A 25,923-nucleotide genomic window follows, 5' to 3' on the forward strand; every position below is an offset into this window, starting at 1 on the left:
AAATTACAGTAGCGATATTTTAGAACGCTTATTAAGACAGCTTGTCATCCTGCTTTCTTTTCCTTTTAGCCACCAGAAAGGCAGATTGTGGTTGGAATATGTTCCATGGCCAAGAAATCCAAATCCAAACCCATGAAGGAAATTTTGGAACGGATCTCCTTGTTTAAGTACATCACAGTCGTGGTTTTTGAGGAGGACGTGATCTTGAATGAGCCCGTGGGTGACTGGCCTCTGTGTGACTGCCTCATCTCTTTCCACTCGAAAGGTACTGAAGGCGGACGGAGGCGCCTCCTCTTACTTGGTTGTGGACCAGTTATAGAGTATTGGATAAATGGGAAATGAAGCCAAGACACAGAGAAGGGAGCTTAACGTCTTGATATAGTCCTTTCTGATCCTCTGAGTGTGTTTCTGAAGAGTTCAGTGTCATAGCTAATGTGACTTTTAGCTTCTCTAGACTTTATCAAATGTCCCCACACCACAGTTCTCATGGTGTGTATTATATACGTGTTTAACTTAGTTAGCTAATAACCAAACATTTGGGTAATTCCTAGTCTTTACTGTTACAGGAATGTTGTGATTGACTCTTTTAATATATACCTTCGTTTGAACACATCTGCAGATAAATGCTCCAGTTATTAGATACTTTAAGCTCCATATTTCCACCACATAGAAAGTGGCCTGGTAGTCTTTATATAAGTGTGCATACTTTATTTGTCAAGAACTTTCAATTAAAAATTTAGGGCTTCTTTGCCATTTTTTAATTGAACGGCGGTAGTGGTTAAGTTTAAGTATTAAGTTATTGCTATCAATTATTAATTATTGCTATTTCTGAAAATTTTTCAAATTTTGCAATTACTTGGTTTTGCTATTAATAAGCTTGTGAGGATTAGAGTTTGTATCTGAATTATTACCTTTTACCACCCTACCTCCCAAATAGTTTTGAGCTGTGCTGTTTTTTTTTTTTTTCTGTATATTGATAACGAAGATTGATTTTCATTTTCAGTAAACCTAGTCTGACCTTGGTTGGCTGAGACTTCTTGAGAAACTCTTAAAATTTTCTGCACATGAAAATGTTCTTCTCGTACTGTTACATGGTTCTCTGTGAAAGCTGTTAGCTCCTAACAGCTCCCTGCTGTGTCTTAGGAAAACTCTGCATGTTATCCATCAGCAAGAGACTATTTTAACCAGAATCAAAGCAGGGGCTATGGCAGGGGCTTTCCCTTTGCCCTGTTCTAGTAGAAGCTTGAAATCATGACATTGAGACATTTACAGGTGCAGAATTCTGAGGCTTTATAGAGTCCAGCTGCTGCTTAATGCATTGTTAAAGAACTAAGAGAAATTTAGGAATTCATTTTAACTGAACATGGCTTTTTGATTAGAATTTTAATACTTAACATTTCTAAACCTTCATATAGTGCTGCAGAAATGTAATGTCCTCATAAGCAGTCAATGTTCATAATCAAATCATGCACTGTCCGGCTGAATGACTTTTATCTTCCATAGAGGAGATATTGATGAGAGAATTGTCACTTAAGGACAATAAAAGTAGTATTCTTTGGAAGGTTATGCCAAGTTTTCGAATTATCTTATATACATTGAAAAGCTTTTAATCCTGCAAGAACTAGATGGGTGTCATGCTCAATCTTACGTAGGTAAACAGAGCCAGGATTTAAGCGTGTTTCCCCCCCCCTCCTCATCTGCTATGGCACATTGTAGAATGTTAGTGGTCAATCTCTGAAATTTTTATAGTTTTTTCAAATCTATTATAATCACACCTACATTTGACTCATTTTCATTATTATTAATGATTTTAGTAGTCTAGAAATTTGGGGTGATTAGTTCTGTATACTGAGGCTACCCAGCAGCAGCAGGCTTCTGTTCATATCTTTATTGTTCGCACATTTTATGGTGTACACATCTATTTTTGGTTTTGCTTCTATTTTTAAAGGTACTGTCAGCTCTTTCATGTTTAGACATTAAAATATCAAAGAGGCTTGTATATTGAGAATATTTTTAAAAGTCAAGTGATGTGAAACATTAGTCATAGATTTCTCTTTATATAATCTTTATATAATGAATCATCTTACCTTTCTATCAGGTGTCTTTAAATCAGATACAGGCTAATGTGTCATAGCCAGTGATTTGGTGTGGCATATCAATGATATTAACCAAGAAAAGTTATTTTAATAGTATAAGTTAAATAAAAATGTACATATTCTTTCATATCTTTTATAGAAGGTGGTTATGTACATAATGAAATTGTTTTTTTAGGGGAGGTGGCATAATTGAAGTTGATAAGTTTATTGATACCAGCTTATCTTCAGATTGTACAGAGTATGATAATAATATGTGTTCTTAGGATTTCCACTGGACAAAGCAGTTGCCTATGCAAAACTCAGGAATCCATTTGTAATCAATGACTTGAATATGCAGTATCACATACAAGATAGGTGAGTGAAGTTGGCTGACCCAAGGGAAAAGAAACCACGGCTTCCTTAGTAACTCGTGTACGCTGACACAGTGTCAGACGCTCTCACATACGGTCCTTGTGTCCTTAAGAGAATACATTTATTAGCAAACTTTACCTATGAGGAACCTTGAGAACTGAGATCATCCACTTGCCTAGTCACAGGTCGTCCCCTAAGTAGTGGGACAAGGAACTGGACACCAGTTGCTTAACCTCCAAAGCCTACTAAATCTCCAAAATTACAGTCACTTGTCACATGGCTGATGATTAATTACATGGAGTCCGTTCATTGTAACTGATGGTGCTTATGGTGACGTGTACCATTACAGCAGGTTGTTACTACACATCTTAACATTCATTGAGCACAGGCTTCTACATGAAGTTATTGAAAGGGTGTGTGTTTGTCTGCTTCATTTAATTGATATTTTGTTTTGGTTGCTACATACAGTTCTATTTCCCATGAGCATTCTACTTTTGTGTTATAACATGACATTACTTATATTACTTACATGGAAAAACATAGATACTAACTTCACATGAGGGTAAAATCATTTTTCTCTTAGCATCCTATGAATATTTTTCTGTGGTATTAAATATTATTTTATGGTAAGGGTTTTAGTAGGCTATATTTTGCCTTTGGGATTTATCAGTCTTACTTGACTATTTTTCTTTATGCGCGTACATTCTTAAAGTGTAGTCTTTTGATAAGCTACAAAAGATTCATGCATTTTGGTGAATATTTTGTTAGGAGCAGTTTGATATTTGAAATACTTAGGAAAGCAAAAAGGGTTACTATGCGGACCTCACGGAAGTTAAGAGTGATAACTTACGTGTGTAGGAATATAACATATTGTGAGATAGAGAGCCAAGCACTGAGGATGTTTCTCTGTTTCTTTAGAAGAGATGTTTATAGCATTCTTCAAGCTGAAGGCATCCTACTTCCTCGGTATGCAATTCTGAACCGTGATCCAAATAACCCGAAAGGTCAGAGAACTCAGCTCCGCGGCCTCCTGTTTGACACCCTTACTCTTGGTCACACCCTGCAATCAGCAGAAAGAGTTTCAGGACTCATGACAGTCTATTTAACAGGTTTTCTTAGTGAGTTAAGCAAACGTGGGCCTATGGTGGTGCACGCCTGTAACACCATACTCGGAGGGTGGAGGCAGATTGATGGGGAACTCAGCGTCAGAGTTGGCCGTATGTATTTAGTTCTGGGCCAGGCTGGGCTTCTTCACATTGTGAGACGCCGTCTCAGAAAACACAGCAAAACAAGACACTGTGAGCTAATGGCTATAGTACTATAGGAGTTATTATCTTCATGGTTTCTGTGTGTATAATTGTATGCCTGTGACTTGGGGGCTGACCATTTGGTATTGGATAATGGTTTAGGAAGCTCATCCCTGGGGAAGGCTGACCCTCACTCTCCGCAGTCATTAGTGGGTTCTGGTCTTTTCTCTCGGTTCTGGGGCTTGAGCCCAGGGCCTTGCACATGCTAGTCAGGCTGTTACTCTGCTCCTGCGCTGCTTCAGCTCTGGTTAATTTAGTCTGTAAGGCTGAGCTTAGTTTTCCTAGAAGCCTGCAAAGTCAGTTTTATGTTTGCTCTTGTAGTGATGTTATCTCAGTGATATAAGGGTATCTGAATTTTCTGGCGATTGTGCTTTGTGTTTAGAATGCAGCCTGATTGAAGGAGAAGATCACGTGGAAGTGAATGGGGAAGTTTTCCAAAAGCCATTTGTGGAAAAGCCGGTCAGTGCCGAAGACCACAATGTTTACATTTATTACCCGACATCTGCCGGAGGTGGAAGTCAGAGACTTTTCAGGAAGGTAAGCCTTTGTAACCTTCCTGTGAGCAGTCTTCATTCTTCTGTGCATTTTATTAAAGTGTGGTAAAGGGTCACCAGGTTGTTAATAAACTATGGTGAGATAATGGAACTGTCGTGGTTTAGAGGAAACTGACGGAACTGGGATAATAATTCCATTAAAAAGTATACTTTTCCATTACTGTGCTAAAACACCACAGCAAAAACTACTTCTAGAAGGAGGGTCCTAAGGATACTATATTTGAACCACGGTTCCAGAGCAGTAAGAGTCCACTGTGGTGGGAGAGGCATAGCAGCAAGCTGCAGGCATGGCTGCAGTCCCAGGAACAGAGCTCAGAGCTCCTGTCTAACAAGCATGAAGGACAGAGCTCTGACTGGATTGGCCTGCCCGAAACTTTATCCCCTCAAAGCCTACCCCAGGGAGGCACTTCCTCCACCAGGCCGCACCTTAGACCTACAAAGCAGCCACCCACCGGGCAGCAAGTGTTCAGTACCTGAGCCTGTGAGGGACATTGCCCTCCTAGCACCACAGAAAGGGAAGGTGAATAGAAGTCCTGCCTTCAGAAAACAAAGAAAGGTGCCAAACGTTTCATCAGTCTCCCACTTGTATTTCTATCAGACTAGAAATTAAGTTAAAGATAAGCTCCTTTTTACCGAAGTTATGTGGAAAAATTGCCAGTTCACACAAAAATAACATTAGTAATTTTCACACATGTAAGTGCATACTTAATTGTTCCCATAATAAAATTAATGTAAATCATATCTGAAATATGATGATATATTACTTTTTGTAATGACAAGGGTCTTCTTTTAAATTGGGTAGTTGGGAAATAAGCCCAATCCAACCTGCTCTAGCAGGAATGCAGTCTCTTAGTAATATGGTTTACTAACGTAGCAGCATTAGAGATGCGCTCATAAACAGTCGTGGTTTTGTGTGTTAAGGATAAGCAAAGGGCTAAAAAGATGGCTCAGCTGTTAAGAGCATTTGCTCAGAGCACCCCAGGAGGTTTTGTCTCAAAAGGAAAAAGAGAAAAACAGAAGAAAAAGTTACTCCTGGGATGAGAATACATTTAATAAATCTAACCTCATGAACATCATAGCTTAGTTGTATGTTATACTGCAAACAGAATATGATTATTTTCACTTTATAATTACCTGATTGGTCAAATGCTACCTCTAGCTGTTGTTCTCCAGCAGCATAAGAGAGTGTGACACTCAGAAGGAGGCTCACAGGCAGCTGCAAGTCCAGCCTTGGGGTGGAGCCTTCTGACCTCCACAGGCACTGTATATACGCTGTGTGTTTACATCCATGCAGGCAAAACACCAAGACATGTAAAGTAGACTATATCTTAAAGCAGAATGTAAATGCCCTTTAAATATCCATTATAGTGGCAAGTATTAGAGAGTGAAAATGCCAAGTACAGATACGACTAGGGAATTGAGGCCAGCGAGAGCTCTCTTATACATTCGTGAGACTCGGATAACATAGTTTCTAGAAGATTTGGCAGTGTCTGTCTAAGCACTGCATGAATAAACATGAACCTCCCAGGAGGTTCTTAGAAACAACTACAAATGTGGCCCATTTCCGTCATACGAACATGTGAAGCGGTAGCAATGCATTATGCAAGGAGCTTCGCAAACACCTCGACAGGGACTGAAGGGAAATGTTGTTTCTATGGTGGGAGCTCTGTCTGTAGCAGAAATAAACGCTCAACTGTTTTTGTTTGTGTGCTTGCATGTAAGTGTGTGTGTGCATGTGCGTGTGCGTGTGTGTGTGTGTGTGTGTGTGTGTTACGCGTGTTTGAGAGAGGCCATGCAACTGGAGTTATACGTGGTTAGCAGCTGCATGATATGGGGCTGGGAGCTTGTATCCTTTGGAAAAGCAGCCAGTATGCGTAAGCACTGAGGATTCTCTTCAGTCCCCTAGAAACGTGATTTTTTATTTTATTTTATTTTATTTTATTTTATTTTATGCTTGTATGTAGTTGTTATGTTTAAGTAACAACTACAGAGAATATTTACTTCCAAATTTAAGTGTTATTCAATCTTCATGGTTAAAGTTGTTTAATAGTTGAGGATGGCTAAAGTAGATAGTAAATAAAGGTTACGTTTTAGATGTACTATAGAAAGGAGGGCACCGCCCTGACTTGGTGCTAATGGATATCTCTTCTCTCTAGATCGGCAGTAGAAGTAGTGTGTATTCCCCAGAAAGCAGCGTGCGAAAAACGGGGTCATATATATATGAAGAATTTATGCCTACAGACGGTACTGACGTTAAGGTAGGTATGTTTAGGATGATGGCATCGTGGGAGAAAGTACAGATGCTCCACGACTAATACTGATAAATGCCGTGTTAACTTAAAGACACTGTTAGCTCGGTATGGTAGTGTATTCGACAATCTCGGCTCGTAGGTGTGATGAGGAGGATCTTGAGTTTGAGGCAAGCCTTTGCCACGTGTCCAGTTCCGTGTCAGAGAATCTATTAGTGAGAATCTTATTTCTAAGAAGGAAGGAAGAAGAGTTACTGTAGGCCGAGAAACACTGAATGAATGTAACCCCGTGACCATCATAGCTCACATGCGTGGTGTACTGCGTGTAGAACATGCTTACCTCTCACTTGTGATGGCCTGACTTCCAAGCACTGCCTCTAACTGCTGCTGGCCAGCTCAGGAGAGAAGATGACACTATTGTCACTGAGCCAGAAGAAGCAGACATCTGAAGGATAGTTTCAACTGGAAGTAAGTCATTGTGACATCATCTTCGTCGGATTGAAAACTCACAAGTTCAGCTATCATAAGACCATGTAAATCCGAGAGCATATAGCTTTAGTTTGTATTTTGGGGTTACCATGTATTTTAGAGACAGATAGCTATTTAACTTCTGCCTTTTTGAGTGTTGTTATTCTTGGTACTAGTGATAGAACGTAGGCCCTTATGTGAGGTAGGCAAGCATTCTAACACTAAGCTCTCATTAGTTCAGACTTCTTGTTCTGTTTTATGTGGGGGACATCCCCGACAGCCGGAAGCCCAAGAACAGTGTTCTTAAAGGCTTAAAAGTAAAGCACCCAGTATTACAAAGATGACAGATTTTAGTGAATGTTACAAAAATGTGTAGGTCAAGTTTTACACACATATGATTCTTTAAAGGCTAATGAGTAGGACAATTCCAGGCTGAACATCCTAGTAGCTAACAAACAGTGGTGTGGCTCTGGAACAGTAATGTGATAGGAAACACCATTGCACTTGGACACCAATGAAGCTTACCTTTTCCCAGACAGCCTTTCTTGATGAGGCTGCCCTTTTTAAATTTATAAATCTGATCTTGAACTTGCCACAGGATAACGTGCATGTTTACAAAACTGCCATAGAAGCCATTTCTAACAACACATGCCATTCTGCACAGTACAAGTAAAGTTGAATGCCTTTCCTTTCCCAGAATGCCTTGTTGCTTCATTGCTCTGCCTTTCTATTTATCACCTCTGTAAACATGCCTTCCCTTGTTTTCCCTCCCACAAGGTGAATTCCCCACACTTTAAACAACCATGTAGACATTTCTTCTGTGTCTAAGAATTGCATCTTTACAGTTTTAGTACATAATGCCCAACTTTGTACTTATGTACAGAGAATAAAGTCTTTTATGCTGTATAAGTAATTATGTATAGTTACATGTATGTTATAACTTTTTGATATATTGAAAAATCCTGCCATATAAAACAGGATACGCTTATTAATAGTCTTCTATCTGAACTATTCTTAAATAGATATTTTTCTTTGACTTTATTGTTCCTGGTTATATATTTAACTAGCATCTACACTATAAATATTTAAACTTTCTGAAAGGTTTATACCGTGGGTCCAGACTACGCTCATGCTGAAGCTCGAAAGTCTCCCGCTCTTGATGGCAAGGTAGAGCGAGACAGCGAAGGGAAGGAAGTAAGATACCCTGTCATTCTCAATGCACGCGAGAAGCTGATCGCATGGAAAGTCTGCCTTGCTTTTAAGGTAAGATGCTATGCGAGTCATGCAGACCCGTGTATTCTAAGCTTTCCTTTTGGATGCTAGACCTTATCCGACTTGTAATTAGAGAAGCAAGCGGAGGAGGGAGTTCGTATATTAGAGTTCATATATGAGTCTGTAGGAATTCCTGTGGAGCTAACATCACTTTCCTCATTCCCAGCATATTCTTTCTGTATTACAGAAAAGTAATAAGCCTTGTCCATTTATTCAGAACATAGAGTTACAGAGTAAGATCACTAATGTATACTTTGGGGAGTGCCTAACATGTTCTTTTTCTAAATTGGTGATAAGTACTTTTTACTTTCATTAAATAAAAAAAGAACTATTTGAATAAAAATGACCCTCACTGTTTTATCCTTTGGCCTAATATTTAGTAAAACTTATTCCTGTGAACAATATACACGTTTTAAAGAAACCTCTTTGCTTCTAGTGTTTGACTCCCTCTCTTGTATGCTATAATTTATCTAACAATAGTGTATAGTAAATATTCAAGTGGAAGTGATGCGGCCTGTATTTAATGAAGGGTGCATCTTATCTTCTTAGAGAAGGCCTATCCCAGATTCATAAAATAGGCTAATGATATTACTGGTTATTAATAAAAGAGCTGCTTCTGTGTAGTAATTCTGTGTGAAGAATGATAATCTATAAGTAAGTTGTAATGCATTCTTATAAATTGTTTTATTGTACTAGGATTCCAAAGACTGGTATTACTCATGATAAAGGAATATTCTTAAGAAATTACAGAATCATAGTCATTCCAATGATACCTTGAAATTTCTACCTTGTTTTGAATAGCAAACAGTCTGTGGCTTTGATTTGTTACGCGCCAACGGACAGTCCTACGTGTGCGACGTCAATGGCTTCAGTTTTGTGAAAAATTCCATGAAGTACTATGATGACTGTGCAAAAATCCTTGGGTAAGCATTTGCTCCGTATCCTTCTCCTGTGTGCCTTTGTGCATAGTAGATGCTTACAGACAGTTAATGAATGATAAAAACAACTGGAAACGTAATTAAAACAACACATTTTATTTTTAAACTATAAATTATTGTAAACATGGCATTTTGTTAATGTGTTCAATTTACCTAAGTTTTCAGAATCAGGACTTGATCATAACATAATCACAATATAACATAATCAGGCTAATATAACCATTTGATAGTTTAACTTAAATTCTTATGTTTCTTTATCATGGCACAATTAAATGCCCACACCTATGTTTTGATTAATTAATTTTTCCTAATTCTTTTGGTCTTGAAGCAATATCGTGATGCGGGAGCTTGCGCCACAGTTTCATATCCCCTGGTCCATACCGTTAGAGGCTGAAGACATTCCAATTGTGCCAACTACCTCTGGAACGATGTGAGTCTCAGCTGTCGGCCTCAGTCCGAAGTTCCCTAGGCTTTCCACACTGGTCTGCCTATCTCTGAGTGACTGCTATACTCTGTGTATTCTCATGTGGTTCAGTTGGAAGCTGGGGGAATAGATATGGTTTTATAAGGGTATACTAGAGCTCAGACTTGCACTGAGGTCCTGAACCATGCTTGAGCAAGTGTAGAAGCCTCTGACATGGGTGGATGACGCTGGGAACATTGCACATCAGGTGGCCTTGTCTTTGTCTAGGTAAGTAAATCAGAGCACTGTTGCCACAGGGTTTGATAGCATTCTGCTAGGGAAAGTCACTCACTTTAATGTCTGCTTCATAGTCACAAGTTTACAGAAATCTATTACGGTGCTTCAGTATTATGAAAAATCCTAGTTGGGAGGAAAATGTACTTAAGTAGAAAAGAAAGAAAGAGAGAAAAGAAAGAAAGAAATAAACAAAAACAAACAAACATACATTTTAGATAGTTAGATAGGTACTTAAGTGTATTTTCGAGGCAGCATTTTTGAATTAATTCAACACAGAGTACTTTTGGACTGTTAATGTCTTTCAGGAATGTATTCAGTGGTTTGCACTTTGAAAACTGAAATGAATTTCACTGTAGCACACTGCTAAGCACTCTTCTAGGTTGAATCCTAATACTGTTTTCTTAGATGGTAAGATCTGCGCGCACAGCAGCCAGCATAGCACAGTTGATTCTTGCTTTGATTCTTGTCTCGGCTGATGGCTCTTCAGGGCGGCAGCTGTTTAGTGACTAATGAGGCTCAGGTTAAGACTCCATGTACTGTAACCCAGGTTATGGTCGTCATCTCTGAAGAAGAAGGAATATTATGCAAAAATGACTATCACCCCTCTCTGGCTTCTTAATCTGTTGTAGGATTTGGTCTTCCAAAATTAAGAGAAAAAAAAAAAACGTTTGATGTTAGAGAATTGGCACTAGAGGGTTTGTGCTTCTTTGTCTCGTTTCGTTTTGTGTCACTTTAGGATGGAGCTCCGATGTGTCATAGCTGTGATACGACACGGGGATCGCACACCAAAACAGAAAATGAAAATGGAAGTGAGGCATCAGAAGTGAGTCACAGGCTAGCGCTCGCTCTGCTCGCGTGCGGTTTGAGGCTTCCGCTGCTGCTGGCCCTTCGCAATGATGGAGCACAATAGTTTTACTTGCTATTTTTTTTTGTTTGTGAAAATATTTAAATCATTGACTGTGTATAAACTCAGTAAAGTACTGGGTATGTTAGCATCTAAAATTTATTGTGGGTGTATCTGGAACTGTCAGTCTACCTGCCCTTCATTCATCATTATAAATATATTCTACTTATTCTTAGTTTATTGGTTTTTACCTTGTACTGTGAGAAACAACGTCTCAGCATTCCACAAGCAAATTTGTAGAAAGGTCCCATTATTTCTGCTCAGTGTTTGATATGGAAACCTGAGCCATTAAATATGTATTGACACTCAATGCATTGACAACAGAAACTATTTTCTATTTAATAGGATGCTGCTTGCGCTGTGCACATGTTTTGAAAGCACTGTAGTGGGTATTGGTTTGATGTGCTTTACCCATGCATTGAGTGTTACCGGGGAAAAGGGGCAGTTGCTAAGTGCATTAGGTACACGAAACACAGGTACTTGTGTTTCAGAGATGGAAGCAGGGGGGTCACTTGATGCTGACTGGGAAATAGGGAACAAGATTCTTTGCCAGGAAGACCAGGTGGAGGAAACCTAAGTTTGAGCTAAAAGAAGCAGCACAGCCCTTATGTTCACTGACCTCATTCCCGTATCTCTTGCTTTATTTGGTTGACTATTTGGTGAGGGCTATTGTTTTTTCTTTTTAATTGATAATTTTATTTATATTTCAAATGTTATCTCCCTTTCTGGTTTCCCCTCCACAAACCCCCCTATCCCGTTCTCTCGCCCTCCGTTTTTGTTTTTTAATAAAGTCTTACTGTGTTGCCCAGGCTGACCTTGAAGTCATGATCTTCCTGGTTCAGCTTTCCAAATACTATGATCATAGTTGTGTACAACATGTCCAGCTTCATAGCTAGAATACTGGTTATTGCAAATGGCTAACTGTCTTCTATCCTTTTATAAGGTTTTTTGATCTTTTTGAAAAGTGTGATGGATATAAGTCAGGGAAGTTAAAGCTCAAGAAGCCAAAACAATTACAGGCGAGTACTTGTTGCTGTTGTGTTGCTGTTGGTGTTGCTGTTGCTGTTGGGGTTGCTGTCGGTGTTGGGGTTGGTGTTGTTGTGGTTGTTGTTCTTGTTGTTGGTGTTGGTGTTGGGGTTGGGGTTGGGGTTGGGGTTGGGGTTGCTGTTGGTGGTGTTGTTGGTGTTGGGGTTGCTGTTGGGGTTGCTGTTGGTGTTGGTGTTGGTGTTGGGGTTGGTGTTGGGGTTGGTGTTGGGGTTAGTGTTGGGGTTGGGGTTGGGGTTGGTGTTGCTGTTGCTGTCGGTGTTGCTGTCGGTGTTGGGGTTGGTGTTGTTGTGGTTGTTGTTCTTGTTGTTGGTGTTGGGGTTGGGGTTGGGGTTGGGGTTGGGGTTGCTGTTGGTGGTGTTGTTGGTGTTGGGGTTGCTGTTGGTGGTGGTGTTGGTGTTGGGGTTGGTGTTGGGGTTGGGGTTGGGGTTGGGGTTGGTGTTGCTGTTGGTGTTGCTGTTGGTGTTGCTGTCGGTGTTGGGGTTGGTGTTGTGGTTGTTGTTCTTGTTGTTGGGGTTGGGGTTGGTGTTGCTGTTGGGGTTGGGGTTGCTGTTGGTGTTGGGGTTGGTGTTGGGGTTGGTGTTGGTGTTGGGGTTGGTGTTGCTGTTGGTGTTGGGGTTGCTGTTGGTGTTGGGGTTGGGGTTGGTGTTGGGGTTGGTGTGGTTGTTGTTCTTGTTGTTGGTGTTGGTGTTGGTGTTGGTGTTGCTGTTGGTGTTGGGGTTGGGGTTGCTGTTGGTGTTGGTGTTGCTGTTGGGGTTGGTGTTGGTGTTGCTGTTGGGGTTGGGGTTGCTGTTGGTGGTGTTGTTGGTGTTGGGGTTGGGGTTGGTGTTGCTATTGGTGTTGGGGTTGCTGTTGTGTTGGGGTTGCTGTTGGTGTTGGGGTTGGTGTTGGGGTTGGGGTTGGGGTTGGTGTTGCTGTTGGTGTTGGGGTTGCTGTTGGTGTTGGGGTTGGTGTTGGGGTTGGTGTTGGTGTGGTTGTTGTTCTTGTTGTTGGTGTTGGTGTTGGGGTTGGTGTTGGTGTTGGTGTTGGGGTTGGGGTTGCTGTTGGTGGTGTTGTTGGTGTTGGGGTTGGGGTTGGTGTTGCTGTTGGTGTTGGGGTTGCTGTTGGTGTTGCTGTTGGTGTTGGTGTTGGTGTTGGTGTGGTTGTTGTTCGTTGGGGTTGGGGTTGTGGTTGTCGGGGTTGTTGTTGTTGTTGCTCCTGTTGTTGGGGTTGTGGTTATTGTTGTTGGGGTTGTTGTTGTTTGTTTTAGTGTATGTTGAGTCAATTTTTATGGAGAACAATGTAAGACCTTAAACTCTTCACTAACAAACAGGAAGTCCTGGATATTGCCCGGCAACTTCTTATGGAGCTGGGACAAAACAATGACTCTGACATCGAAGAAAACAAATCAAAGCTGGAGCAGCTCAAGACTGTGCTAGAGATGTGAGTACAGTGCAGTTCTGTTTGCTTTATGGGACAAAATACTCTAACATACTGAGTTATTTAGTTTCCACTGTTAATTTCAATGAGGAGAAAGAAAGCAGCCCTGTACTTGGGCCTTCTTGAATACTTAGAATGGAGATCACATAACTAACTGAATCTGAGATTCCGCCCTGTGTAGCTAAACTGTTTGGAACTGTCCATTCAAAAATTGATACCTGTCAGTATTTCTGTTGTAAGCCTTACATGGTTATCCTTCTGTTCTTCTATCCTGTAACGATACTAACTTGTACTTTGTTCTAACATTTTTTCTTTAAGATTTCCTATATGCATACAATAAAGTATTATCATAATTGCTTCTAATTTACTCCTCCAACCACCCTGTTCCTCCACCAACACATCGTGCTCCTAACTGTGTGATTCTTTGTTAAACCCAACTAGTGCTGACTGTGTGGGGTATGGGGCATCCACAGGGGACTGAGAGACTTAGCCATGAATGTGTTCTGCAGAAAAGTGATTCTTTGTCCCCAGATGCCATTGTCTAGCCATAGCCTCAATAATGGGGGGAGCTACAGAGCACCCCCTACACACACCAGAATTTTCTCTGGCTTCATCTTGTTCCGGCAACCATGGCCTTTGCTAGTTCATGAAGGCAATAAGCAAGCTCTGCTCAAGTGACTTCTCCCAGCATCCCTCCCCGTACCCCAGCTCGCAGATGTGTTTGTGCCTATCTGTAGACTGTCTTTTAGAATTGTCTGACTTTTATCAAACAATTTTAAATGACCAGCTAGTATTACTGATTTACTTTTGCTAGGCTATTTTTTAAAAATCCACCAAGACATTAGAAGAGAACTAGTTTTTATCCGAATATTTTAGTTTTTCTTTAGGAATTCAATCAATACCTCATTACTATTTTACAATCTAACTGGCATTTTATTTTTCAGGTATGGTCATTTTTCAGGAATAAACCGTAAGGTCCAATTGACCTATCTCCCTCATGGTTGTCCAAAAACATCCAGTGAAGAGGAAGGTATATCAATTTTAATCCCCATTGCAGTTATGTGTATGTAATAACTTATACTATAGTGATAACTTGGATCATTTTCTGTTCAATATATTTTGGGATTGGTGTGCTGCTTAAAAAAAACAAATAAGTATTTTGTTAGCTACGCTTCTATCCTTTAATAAAGAGACTTTGTTTTGTTTACTTTTGAGATTATGATTTAATTACATTTCTTCCTTCTCTCCTTCTAAATCCTCCAAAATACCCCTCCCCAGTAACCTTGAGATCCATAGCCTCTTTTCACTAAATACAAACTGTCCATAGAGCCTTACTTACATATGTGTTTTCAGGGCTGACCATTTGGGGTTGGTTACCAATCGGTGTCCTTCTCTGAGGAGGACCCCCTCTCCCACTCCCAGCTCCTTTCAGTTGCCTGTAGAGCTTTGTGTGGGTTGAGGCCTCCCAGGCCTTTCATGTCCAGCTGCTGTGCTCATTTATGTCCTCATTGTCTAACTTAGATTTGGACCGCCATGGTAGTGAGACTTTGTAGCTTCTGCCGTTGCTAGGAGACACAATTTCACAGCAGACTCCTGCACCTCTAGCTCTTACAATCTCTTTACCTTTTCTTCTACAGTGTTCTCCTAGGTCTGGAAGCATTTTGAAGACATACTTTATGGGGACTGGGCTCCATGACTGTGCACTTTGGTAGTGGGTTTCTGTAGTGGCCTCCATCTTCTACCAAAAAAAATTTTTTACTTGATGTGGGAGTGAAGACTACACTTATCTGTGAATATAAGGGCAAATGTTTATAGATTGTTGTTAGGGTTCATGCTGGCTTAGTAAATTAGTGGTTGAGATTCTCCTCCATGAACCATGACCTCACTAGCACAAAATAGTTAGCTTAGGTACAATTGGAAAGCCGTTGTTCCAGCCAAGGTGTGCATGCCTTGGGGTTATCGTGACTGTTACTCCACCCTTAGGGTTATTGCCACTTGCTGATGTGGTCCATAGGGGTCATACCTGGTTGGATTGTTGGTTACCTCACTCCTTTGGAAGCTTGCATGGCCTTCTTGTGTCATAAGCTCGTTCTTGAATATCGGTCTTTCAGGTCAGTTCCAGCCTCGTAGTCTCTAGGCCCTGCATCTGAAGTCTTCAGCAGTACCCACCTCTGGGGCGGTAACCAAAGGAAACAGCAATAGACTATGTTTTGGGAATCAGTCAGACAGCCTTGGCCAAATGATCAAAGGAGGGCTTCTCATGTCTGATAATGAGGCTGTCCTTAGGTAGTCTTTGGCTCTTGGAGGAAACACCAACAGTCCAGATGAGAAAAGGGCTGAAAAGCTATATACATTTATTTATACATGGAGTTATGTGTATGATAGGGTTGGGGGAGTACAGTATGTGTAAATAGTTAATGGGATGACTGGCTTTTTCAGATACCGTTTGTTATTTACCCTCCTCCCTCCTCACTAAGGAGTCCCACCGGGTCCCTTACCTACCTCCAACCTCTTTCTATAGCTACCTCCCTTGCCTCCCTGATGAGGCCCACAATCTCACATTTCCCTACAAATAATCTGAGAAAAAGAGGCTTGGTTTGCGGATTTTTGGTATTTGGTTTTGTTGTTGTTGTTGTTGTTTGGTTTTTTTTTTTCAATTTTAAGTAAAAAATGAATTCTGTTTTTTTTTTTAAACTCCTCAGGACTTCTTTTTTTCTCCAGGGTTATTTCAAAAAGCCTTTTACTTATAACTGAGTAGATCTTGTTTTGTCCATTCTTTTGGTAGGAGATGACAGCACATAAAAGAAAAAAACTCAAAATGTATAAAAAAAACCATTTGAAAGTACACATAGCCAATGTGTTTCTAAAGTATCTTGATATTTGTTCTAAAATTTAAGTTTAAGTCCCGTATTTACCCAGATAAAGTTGATCTCCTAATAGCATAAAATCCAGAAAGAATATCAGGCAAGATTGGAGCAGTTTTCATGCATAATATTAATAATAAAGACCGAGTATCGTTTATCCATAAAACTCTAGACTCTAGTTGTAATACTTTATATTTTAGAATAGAACATTTGTGTGCGAGCGCGCGCGCGCGTGTGTGTGTGTGTGTGTGTGTGCGTGTGTGTGTGCGTGTGTGTGTGTGTGTGTGTTAGAGGTAGGACTCATGTACCTTACATGTGTCTTGAAGATAACTGTACCATATTTGAAATTATTTTGAAGAAAAGTTTCCTTGTGAGGAATTTGAATTTGCTGCATCGTGCTAGTTTTCCAAACTTGCTAGATTGTGACTCTCAGGATTCCGTGTGTTCTGCATCTTCTGCTTTCTCTCACCTGTTATCCTGGCAGAATGCTGTCTTCTGAGCTTCCCTTTGAAGCTGGTAGTCAAGAGTAAGCAGATAGAGTGTCAGCTTCTCGGCCTGCTGGAGGACATGTCAGTAGGCACACCTTTTAAACATAGTTAGCAATGCGGATTAAAATCTCGGCTCCTGTTTTGTGCTTTGACCTTAATTCTGCTTTCCAGAGTGTTTCCCCTAAGTCGAGCAGGTGACTAGAACAAGCCTGAGCTATCATGCTCTGTTATTATACCAGCCTGTGTTGAAGCTTTGACTGTCTTAAATATGATACAAGTTTGAATATGTTTCACTTTATGCGTTTAACATTTCTACTCATCTCTCCATGGTCAAAAACAATAGGGGTTTGTTTCTTATATCAGTGCTTGTGATCAAAAATGTTCTGGGACAGATGTAATAATAAAAATCAGGGCTCAGGCTAAAGAGCTGTTCTTTAGGTTAAAGATTAATACTGAGCCCTGTTTAGACACTGGTTTAAATGTTGTGCATGATAATATTTGTTTTGTCACTCACGTCTGTCTTAGATAACCGAAGAGAGGAGCCGTCCTTACTTTTGGTTCTAAAATGGGGAGGAGAACTGACCCCTGCGGGCAGGGTTCAGGCTGAAGAGCTGGGAAGAGCTTTTCGGTGTATGTACCCTGGAGGTCAAGGTAAATGCTGTAATCTGATGATGTCTGTACACCTTACCTTGTAATATTGTTAAGAATTTGTAGAAGTACCACAAAACAGAAATATAGCTTAAGTGATGTGAGGATTTATTTTCAGGAGATTATGCAGGATTTCCTGGTTGTGGTTTACTCCGACTGCATAGCACCTACAGACACGACCTCAAAATATATGCCTCTGATGAAGGGCGGGTCCAGATGACGGCAGCTGCCTTCGCAAAGGTACGGGCAGCTTTGCAATTGCTGTAAATCCCAAACCAAGCCATTGCTGACACAGATGAAGTGTAGTATTAGGAAAGGTGACCGAGGATGAGTAGCTTACACGTGACAACACTTAGCATCTTGTAAAGTTACCTCGATGGCCTGTGATCCGCAAATGTGTAAAACATTGACTCTCTTTGTATTTAGGGTCTCTTGGCTCTAGAAGGAGAGCTTACCCCCATTCTGGTTCAGATGGTGAAAAGTGCAAATATGAACGGCCTTTTGGACAGCGACAGTGACTCTTTGAGTAGCTGTCAGCAGCGTGTGAAAGCGAGGCTTCATGAGATACTTCAGAAAGACAGAGATTTTACAGCCGAAGACTACGAGAAGGTGGGTCTCGGCGCCTCCTCCCTCAGCTTCTGCTTACAGGGTCAGCTGGACTCGGTATTTCTGTTTTCACACAGTCATTTATTTAATCTGTGCTACCTGGTAGTCTACCTGAAGGACTGGCATATGTTTTGCATAAAGAATCACATAACCAATCTTTTATGTTTTGTGAGCGGCTGAGGTCACTTTTCCTGTTGCAGTGACACAGCAGAAGGAGCTTGAGAGCACATTAGTGTCACAGTCAAGAAGCAGGCAAGAGCGACTGCTTACCACAACTTCTCTCCCTTTTCTATCACCCAGGAATGACGATGCCCGCTTGTTGTTGTAAAATTATAAAAAATAAATTGCTTTCTACCCCACTCTAGGTCTGGCACCGCAGTGCCCCAAGGTAACGTCTAGATGTCTTGACAGAAATACACGTCCCAACTCCATGGCGGCCCAATGCCTCTAGCTTCCGCACACTCTTAAACTTAATCCACAAGAAAGAACACACAACACAGTAACCTCTGACCCAATTGATGAGATGTAATCGCCCACCTAAACAATCAAAGCCCAGCACACATCCATCCCTTAAGAACATTCCTAACAAGCCGAGAAGGTACAGCGTGGAGTCTTAACGTCAGCCTGCATGTTGTCCTGCAGCTCTCTGCTTTCTCCTTTCTTCTGTTCAGTTTCTGTCTCCTCCTCTTCCCTCACTTTCCTCCGGCCCATCCTTCCTTCTTTTCCAATTATAGGCCCCATTCTATCTTGTACCTGCCTCACCTGTGACATCATCCCACACACACTTCTCCAGTGTGTCTTCTTCCCTGGGGTAACTCAGCTAAGGTAATTGCCCACAGACATGCTCAGAATCTCTCTCTCCCTCCCTCTCTCTCCCTCCCCCTCCCTCTCTCTCCCTCCCCCTCCCTCCCTCCCTCTTTCAACTTTACTGCTCAGATGTCCTTTGTCATGCGTTCTTACTCAGTGACAGAAGTTCTCTCTGTGCCATTCATGTTCCTGTTACTGATAAAAATCTTATCAATCTTCACACAAAAGTTGACCTTTTTGTATGCTGTGAGATTACTATGTTACATGTACATTTTGGGGCATCTGAAGGGGTTTCTCTCCCAGGTTCCGGGACGCTGTTTATCAGTTATGTGTTATGTTTCTTCCTCTGCACTGTTGATTGTTGCTCTGTAGTGACAGTGAAGAGAACATGACGTCTTCTACAGACCCCTCTTTGTTTTCTGGCAGGTCTCAAATTGCCATTTAAGCTTTACAATAAGTTCATTAAAAATATTATTGTCATTTTTGTTTAGCTTTTATGAAATCCTGTTTCCATGTCTTACACAAGTTTACCCTGATCAGTGTGACGTTGGCTGAGTTAATCTTACGCAGACTTCAGTATGTTGAAATAAGTTCCTCCAGTACCAAATCATAGAGATTTTACAGTTAAGGGCTGTTTTACAGTTTTTATTATTTCTTTTATTGTCTTTCAACATGTAAAACTTTGACAGCACATTTATTTAGATACCTTAATATTTTCAATAACATTTTCAGCAGTGATCAATTTACTGCATAGTACTTCCCATTCCTGTCACATTCGAGCTGAGGTAACTGACATTTTTAATGCACTTGGTTTTGGCACTACTTGAAAATGTTTGTTGTTCTTTGATTGTTTTGATATAGAATAGTTTTTAATATTAATTACCATTAAAGCTAGTTCCCAGTCTTTATAGTCTGTTATTTTTTCCTCACTTTGCTTTAATACCTATAATTCTATAAACAGTATTAAATGGAAGGAATTCTTATTATTGGCCTCAAAGAGCATGCAGTCTTCCTGCTTGAGGCCCCTGAGGCTGGGACTGAGGGGCACAGACACCTGCCTTAAAATAGCCCTTGTTTTTCTTGTCACATCCCCCTGAGGAAGATTTAGTAGCTGTCCATTAGGTTTGACTTTTTCTCTGTTGTTGTTGTTGTTTTGTTTTTGAAATCACCTTTTTAAAACACAATGAAATTATATATGGTCCATTTTATATTTGCTAAGTTAATGTAATGAGAATGCTCTGCTCCTAGAATAATCTCAACTTCGTTATATTATCTTTTTTATACAGTATTAATTTGGCCTTACAAATTTTATGGTTTGGAGTTTGGCGTCTGTAGTCATGGATTCATTAGCCTTTAGAGGTTCATTTTTATTAAATCTTCATTTCCTTGTCAGGACAAAAATTAGCAAGGAAATCCTTCCCTACATGGGGAGAAGGATTGTATACAGCTGCTTCATTTTTGTTCTAAATACTGTGGAGTTACTACTAAACAATAAATACTGTAAAGTAATGAGTACTACTAAGTACCGTGGAAACTTCTCGTGTGAACTTTGTAATCAACGGAACTAAGAATAGTTCAGTACTTGTCTGTTAGGTCTGCTTCTCCACTCTTCTCTTCTTGTAGAAGTTGTTCTAACTCAGTCTGAGTTCTTTGTGCTGTGCGTGGAATCTGTGGACTTACAGCACCCTCTTCCTCTCAGCACCAGCTTCTCTGTCACTGCTCTACGTCGTCAGTCCTCCGTGTCCACATGTCTGTCTCTCTGAACTTTATTGCCTTCTTAGCTTTGTTCTGAGCCACATCATTATTGCAACACCACAGGCTGCTGGTCAGTGTATCTTGACCTTGCCCTGCCGCTTCACTCCATTGATCAGGTTTATCATCCTTTTCAGTCTCTGTGGAGTGGTTTTTTCGCTCTCTTTGTTTTACTTGAGAGGGGGAGTTATTTTATTGCTCCAGCTTTCCTTTGCTTGGGAATCTTCCTCCTTCAGCTGGCAGAGTAGCAGTGCTTGCTCTCATAAGTCATTGGCGTGCCTGGCTTAGTGGATGGTGCCTTGGGCTTTTCTGCTTCTAGAACAATGTAATCTGCAAGAAGGATAGCGTTCTCTCTTCCCTCACATGGCTGGAGCTCACACTTGCTTTTTCTAATTGCTCTGGCCAGGTAAGTCTGCTCGAACTGTGCCACAGTGGCAAGTGCTGCTTAGCTCCCTCTGCTTTCCTAGGAAATTGGAACTGAGCTCTCCCCTAATCAGCGCGATGCTGGCTGAGGTACTCGGACTCAGCCTTTGGTTTGTTAAAGTAAGTTCCTCCAGGACCAACATCATAGAGATTTTTTTACCCTTATATAGTTTTTATTATGTTTTTTGAGATTATCTTATAATTATGTCATTTTCCCCTCTCCTTCCCCAAACGCACCCACATACCCCTCCTTGCTTGGATGCTTTTTCTTCCTCTACAGAGGTTGGTCCACTGTGCTGTTACTTTGTACATGATGGCCTGTCTTTATAAGGCTAAATCTCCTGATAGCGTAATGATGTTACATCAGGCCTTGATGTTCTGTTGTGCTTTGCTTGCCAGTATAGTGCTGTGCAGTTTTACACTTATTTATGACAACACAGATCTATTGTAATAGATCTTCCCTGCCCGCCCCGTCTCCCTTTTCTCGCCTCCCTTTCCTCGCTCCTTCCCTTCTTCCATGTCTGCTCCTGATCTCAGGTAAATGCTGACCTTGTGGGATGGATATGCGATGTTTCCTTCCTTTTCTATTTTTGTGGGATAATTGGAGATAAATAGGTGTGACTTTTTAAGTCCAGATAGAATTGAGCAGTGACAGTCTCTAATGTTGAATGTCTCTTAGTTGGAAGACTTTCGCACCTATATGAATCTTTTTTACATCCAAAACTGACACTAATAGATTTGGTAAGGTTTTCCCATCTGGTCTGCGTTAGCCATAGTCGTTTGAGATCTGGCCTATGTTTTCTATAGTTCATCTACATTTCAGTGATGTGATCGAGCATCTCGAGCATCAGCAATCTCCGGTACAGTGTTCTTCTCTCTGATGGCGGGGCACATACAGCAAGGCCCGCTGGCCAGCATGTGCTCTGCACACCCATGTGACTGTTGCAGAGGCATCACGCCCTGCCCCCCTCTGTGTGATGTGTCTGCCATACCTGTGGGCAGATCATTCTGCTATTGTCTTAGGTCAGCTTCACAAATACATTTGTCTTGGCCAACCAGTTGACTAATTATGGTCTGTAGTTTGTTGTTTGGCTTGGGTTCCTTCTGATGCACCCTTTCTGTTTTGAATCCTACATATTAGCTATTTCCATTGTTTTAACTTTGTGCAACCCAGACTTCATTCTGAAGCTGGTGCTTTCAGTTCAACAGTATTAGATTTCTTCTCAGCATTTCTGAGGAATCAACAGATTTCTCGAATAAAAACAAAACCACCTTTTAACACCAGGTTTGTGTTCTTGATCCCTAACCATGCTGGTTTTCTTTTATATTTCTTTGTGACCTCGATGTCTCTTAGATGCTCTAAAGAATAAAAATTACTTTTCTCTATGGAGTTTCCCTTACCTCCAGCAGTTGTTCCAAAATACCAAGTTCAACCATAACCGAATGTGCAATTCCTCTTGGCATTTTGTTGTATTTGTAGAAACCTACGTCATCTTGCTACATATCTTGCCAGTGCAAGTTTTAAAAGTCGGATGTATAATCAGAACTATTAATGGCCCTTGTTGGATTGGAAAAACCTCATTAACAAAGTGTAATAGCTTAGCAGTTAACAGTGTGAGTTCTGCAACCAGCCTCCCTGTGACTGACCCTTACTGCAAATGCTAGGTACTCACCTTTAGGTGATGGAATTGTAGTTAAAGCGTAATATTGTTTTAACACAAATGTCTGAAACCTCACATCCCTGTTAATGGTATTACTGTATGTTAAAAATCGTAAGGAATAGAATATAATTATTTTCCCAGCTTTGGAAAATTTTGTGTTCATTCTCTCAGGTTTAACCCAATATAAACACTTACCTTATTCATTTGTAGCTTACTCCATCTGGAAGCATTTCTGTTATCAAATCAATGCATCTAATTAAAAACCCAGTGAAAACCTGTGACAAAGTATATTCCCTGATTCAAAGTTTGACTTCCCAAATCAGACATCGGATGGAAGATCCCAAATCAGCTGGTAAATATTGTTTTCCTAGGATGTGGAACAGAAGTTACAGAAGTCACTTTTGCTAAACACACTAACTAAAGTGTCTGAGTCTCACAATAGCCAGCCTCTGTTTTGTGTGTGAGTATAAATATTAATAGTACGAATTAGGTGTTCATCCAGCGGGAAGTAATCGCTAGGCTACGGCCGTTTATGTATGCGTATGAGACAGTAACATCCTATTGGGTTATGGAGTGTGCAACATTTCCAGAGAGTTAAGCAGAAGACGGCAGTCAAAAAAGCTCTGGCTTCAAGGTTAGTTTGAAATCGGTGGTTGCCACCTTAGATTTCTCGGTGATAAAAATGAGTCATTTGAACTCTTTTTAATATCTAAGAGTTGTTTTCTTCAAAAGATAGTCTGTTTATTCTGCTTACTTACAGGAATTTAGGAAAGTAAAGTATTAAAATTTTAGCACAGAAAGCATATTGAGAGTTTTGCTGTACTTCTTGGTGTTTTTCTTTTCATTGTTATCCAACTCTAGTATATGGAAAAGGTCTCATAAATGTCAGACTTCTAATCCAAGTCCTAGTGCTAAGTACATATCCAAGCCTAAAACCGTCTAATTGCTAATGGTATATGCGCACAGTAGTACTTCCTAGCTTCTTAGAGCTTTACCTTTTTCTCCTAAGTTTTTTACTTATAGGGAGCCAGTCCTCACAGGGCTCTAATCCCAGCAAGAGACTGAGCCAGAGTAGAAGGGAGTTCCAGGCGAGGGGGAGTTACAGTAGAATACTAGTAAATTCTGTGATACGTTTTTAATCAGATTGTTAAGTTGGATGTACTAAAAACTGTGCATTGTTTTAGATATTCAGCTCTACCATAGTGAGACGCTGGAACTTATGCTGCGTAGATGGTCCAAGTTGGAGAAGGACTTTAAAACAAAGAATGGAAGATATGATATCAGTAAGATCCCTGATATATATGACTGCATCAAATACGATGTTCAGCATAACGGTTCCTTGAAGTTAGAAAATACAATGGAACTATACAGGCTTTCAAAGGCATTAGCAGATATTGTTATCCCTCAGGTAAGTTACACTTGGGAGTTAATTTCCTTATTCTATTATGTAAAAAGCACTTTCAGAATACTCACTATTGGATAAAGATAGTTTGCATGACCCTAGAAATACCCCTTATTAAGTAAATTTGAATTGTTATAAGCTTTTCATTGGAAATATTAGTGTCACTTGATTATATAGCCATCTGATGATGCTGACTTTTTAAAACTAGGCTTTATTATTTTTAGTTTTATAGGAAAACTAAGTAGAAGATACAGAGTTCCCACATGATATCTGTCCCTACACAAATGGAGCCTGCTTTCTCCTTCTCCCATGAGGCGACCACACTGAAGTAGCACATTTATTTTTTTTTAAATATGTTATTTATTTATTATATATGAGTACACTGTAGCTGTCTTCAGACACACCAGAAGAGGGCATCAGATCTCATTACGGATGGTTGTGAGCCATCATGTGGTTGCTGGGATTTGAACTCAGGACCTCAGGAAGTGCTCTTAACCACTGAGCCATCTCTCCAGCCCCCGAAGTAGCACATTTATAACGGCCATGCTGACATCATGGTCACCCAGAGTTCACAGCTTAGGATTTGTGCTGGGTGTTGTATATTCTGTGTTTTTTTTTCTTTAAAGCCGAGTTTATTATAATATACATGATACAGACTAGTTTTGGTGATGTAAGTATGTGATTTTTTTAATTGAATAATAATATGCTGACAACAAAATGAAGCAGTATGGAATAAATGAATTGGCAACGTTCTGTTGCACACATGCATACCTGCCGCTCTGCGCTGGGGAAGTGTGTGGGAAGGGAAAGAAAGCCTCAGTCGTGGCCCTGTGTGAGTATTTCCCAGGCTGGGCATGGAGCTCAGGGGCAGTGGCTTGTCTAAACTGCACAAGGCTTTGGGTCGAGTCTCTGAAGCTTCCATATCAGGAAATAAAGCAGGCAGAGCAGAGTCTGTTTACCTATGTGTAAGTGTTTTGAAAATGCTTAGAGGTCAGGATAAGTAATTGTTATTTTTTCAAGAGATACTGATCTTCTCACTATAGGAGAATAAGTGTAAAGTTATGACTAGATTTCAAATAACTGAATGATTTTATAGAGACTAAATTAATAAAGGATCAAATGATGAAGCCCATTGATTCAAAAGTTATGATAGAAGAATTAAGTTCCAGGTGCCATTTTAGGATCTTTCACTCGCATTGAGCTCCTTTAAAGTGACTTGGCTGTTCGGAGGAGAAGCTAGAATGGGTGCAGGATTCCAGTTGCCTTGAAATACATGAATAGGATAAAGATTGGGAGGAATAATTCAATTTATCTTGTTTTAAATTCACATATAAAGAATTGTTCCAAGAACACTGGGCTTTCTTTCCTGATATTCAGAGTCTAAATAAGTGAGGCCTTGTGGAGGGGCCTCCGCCAGGCACACCGTCTGTAGGTGGCGCACATCGACTGTTTGCTCCGCATCACAGAGGGGAGCTGTGCTTGTTTCTTCAGAAATATATGCCTAAGATGAAGATTACTTAAAGTTTTCAAAATTTATTATTATTTTATTATTATTTTAGCTAATTTCAACAAAAGGACAGCCACTGAACAGAAACTTAACTGTCCTGAAAAGAGCCTAATACTAAGTAGCGCACACATGCAGAGGAGGACATCTTTACCACAGCTGAGAGACCAGGAAGTAGAGACGGAATAGTTGCTCTGACCTTGCAACCAAGAGAAAGGCGTGTTAGTGCTTGGAATTTTCAGTCTTCTTTCCGTAAATTCACACGCATATATTTTCCTCACTAGTGCATGTATACATGTATCTTTACATTTATTTATAATTGCATTACAAATATAGAACCAGGAAAAGAACACTACTATACTACCTGATTTCCTTTGTCATTTAGCATCAGGAACTTCTTTCCACATCACTGAAGCTGTCTAACTATCAGTCATCAACATTGTCGTTATTATTACTGATATTCCGA

At 40.4% G+C, this 25,923-nt stretch overlaps 1 protein-coding gene across 29 annotated transcripts in view; it reads left to right on the forward strand.

Moving 5' to 3' along the window:
- The window catches only part of Ppip5k2 (diphosphoinositol pentakisphosphate kinase 2), a 110,254-nt gene that overhangs the window by 48,839 nt on the left and 35,492 nt on the right, over window positions 1–25,923 (forward strand). For 18 of the 29 annotated variants that reach the window (XM_063267649.1, XM_063267640.1, XM_063267645.1 and 15 more), the window contains 17 exons: window positions 70–265; window positions 2,360–2,450; window positions 3,366–3,451; window positions 4,137–4,291; window positions 6,465–6,566; window positions 8,127–8,288; window positions 9,099–9,220; window positions 9,564–9,665; window positions 10,672–10,758; window positions 11,783–11,858; window positions 13,196–13,305; window positions 14,247–14,332; window positions 17,180–17,305; window positions 17,421–17,542; window positions 17,729–17,911; window positions 22,762–22,903; window positions 23,736–23,959. In XM_063267649.1, the coding sequence (XP_063123719.1) occupies window positions 70–265; window positions 2,360–2,450; window positions 3,366–3,451; window positions 4,137–4,291; window positions 6,465–6,566; window positions 8,127–8,288; window positions 9,099–9,220; window positions 9,564–9,665; window positions 10,672–10,758; window positions 11,783–11,858; window positions 13,196–13,305; window positions 14,247–14,332; window positions 17,180–17,305; window positions 17,421–17,542; window positions 17,729–17,911; window positions 22,762–22,903; window positions 23,736–23,959 (2,172 nt within the window). The remainder of the gene's footprint in view (window positions 1–69; window positions 266–2,359; window positions 2,451–3,365; window positions 3,452–4,136; window positions 4,292–6,464; window positions 6,567–8,126; window positions 8,289–9,098; window positions 9,221–9,563; window positions 9,666–10,671; window positions 10,759–11,782; window positions 11,859–13,195; window positions 13,306–14,246; window positions 14,333–17,179; window positions 17,306–17,420; window positions 17,543–17,728; window positions 17,912–22,761; window positions 22,904–23,735; window positions 23,960–25,923) is intronic. The other 11 variants (XM_063267652.1, XM_063267644.1, XM_063267651.1 and 8 more) reach the window with 2 other exon arrangements.

Source organism: Rattus norvegicus, chromosome 9 (genome assembly GCF_036323735.1).
Source record: "Rattus norvegicus strain BN/NHsdMcwi chromosome 9, GRCr8, whole genome shotgun sequence".
Lineage (NCBI taxonomy): Eukaryota > Metazoa > Chordata > Mammalia > Rodentia > Muridae > Rattus > Rattus norvegicus.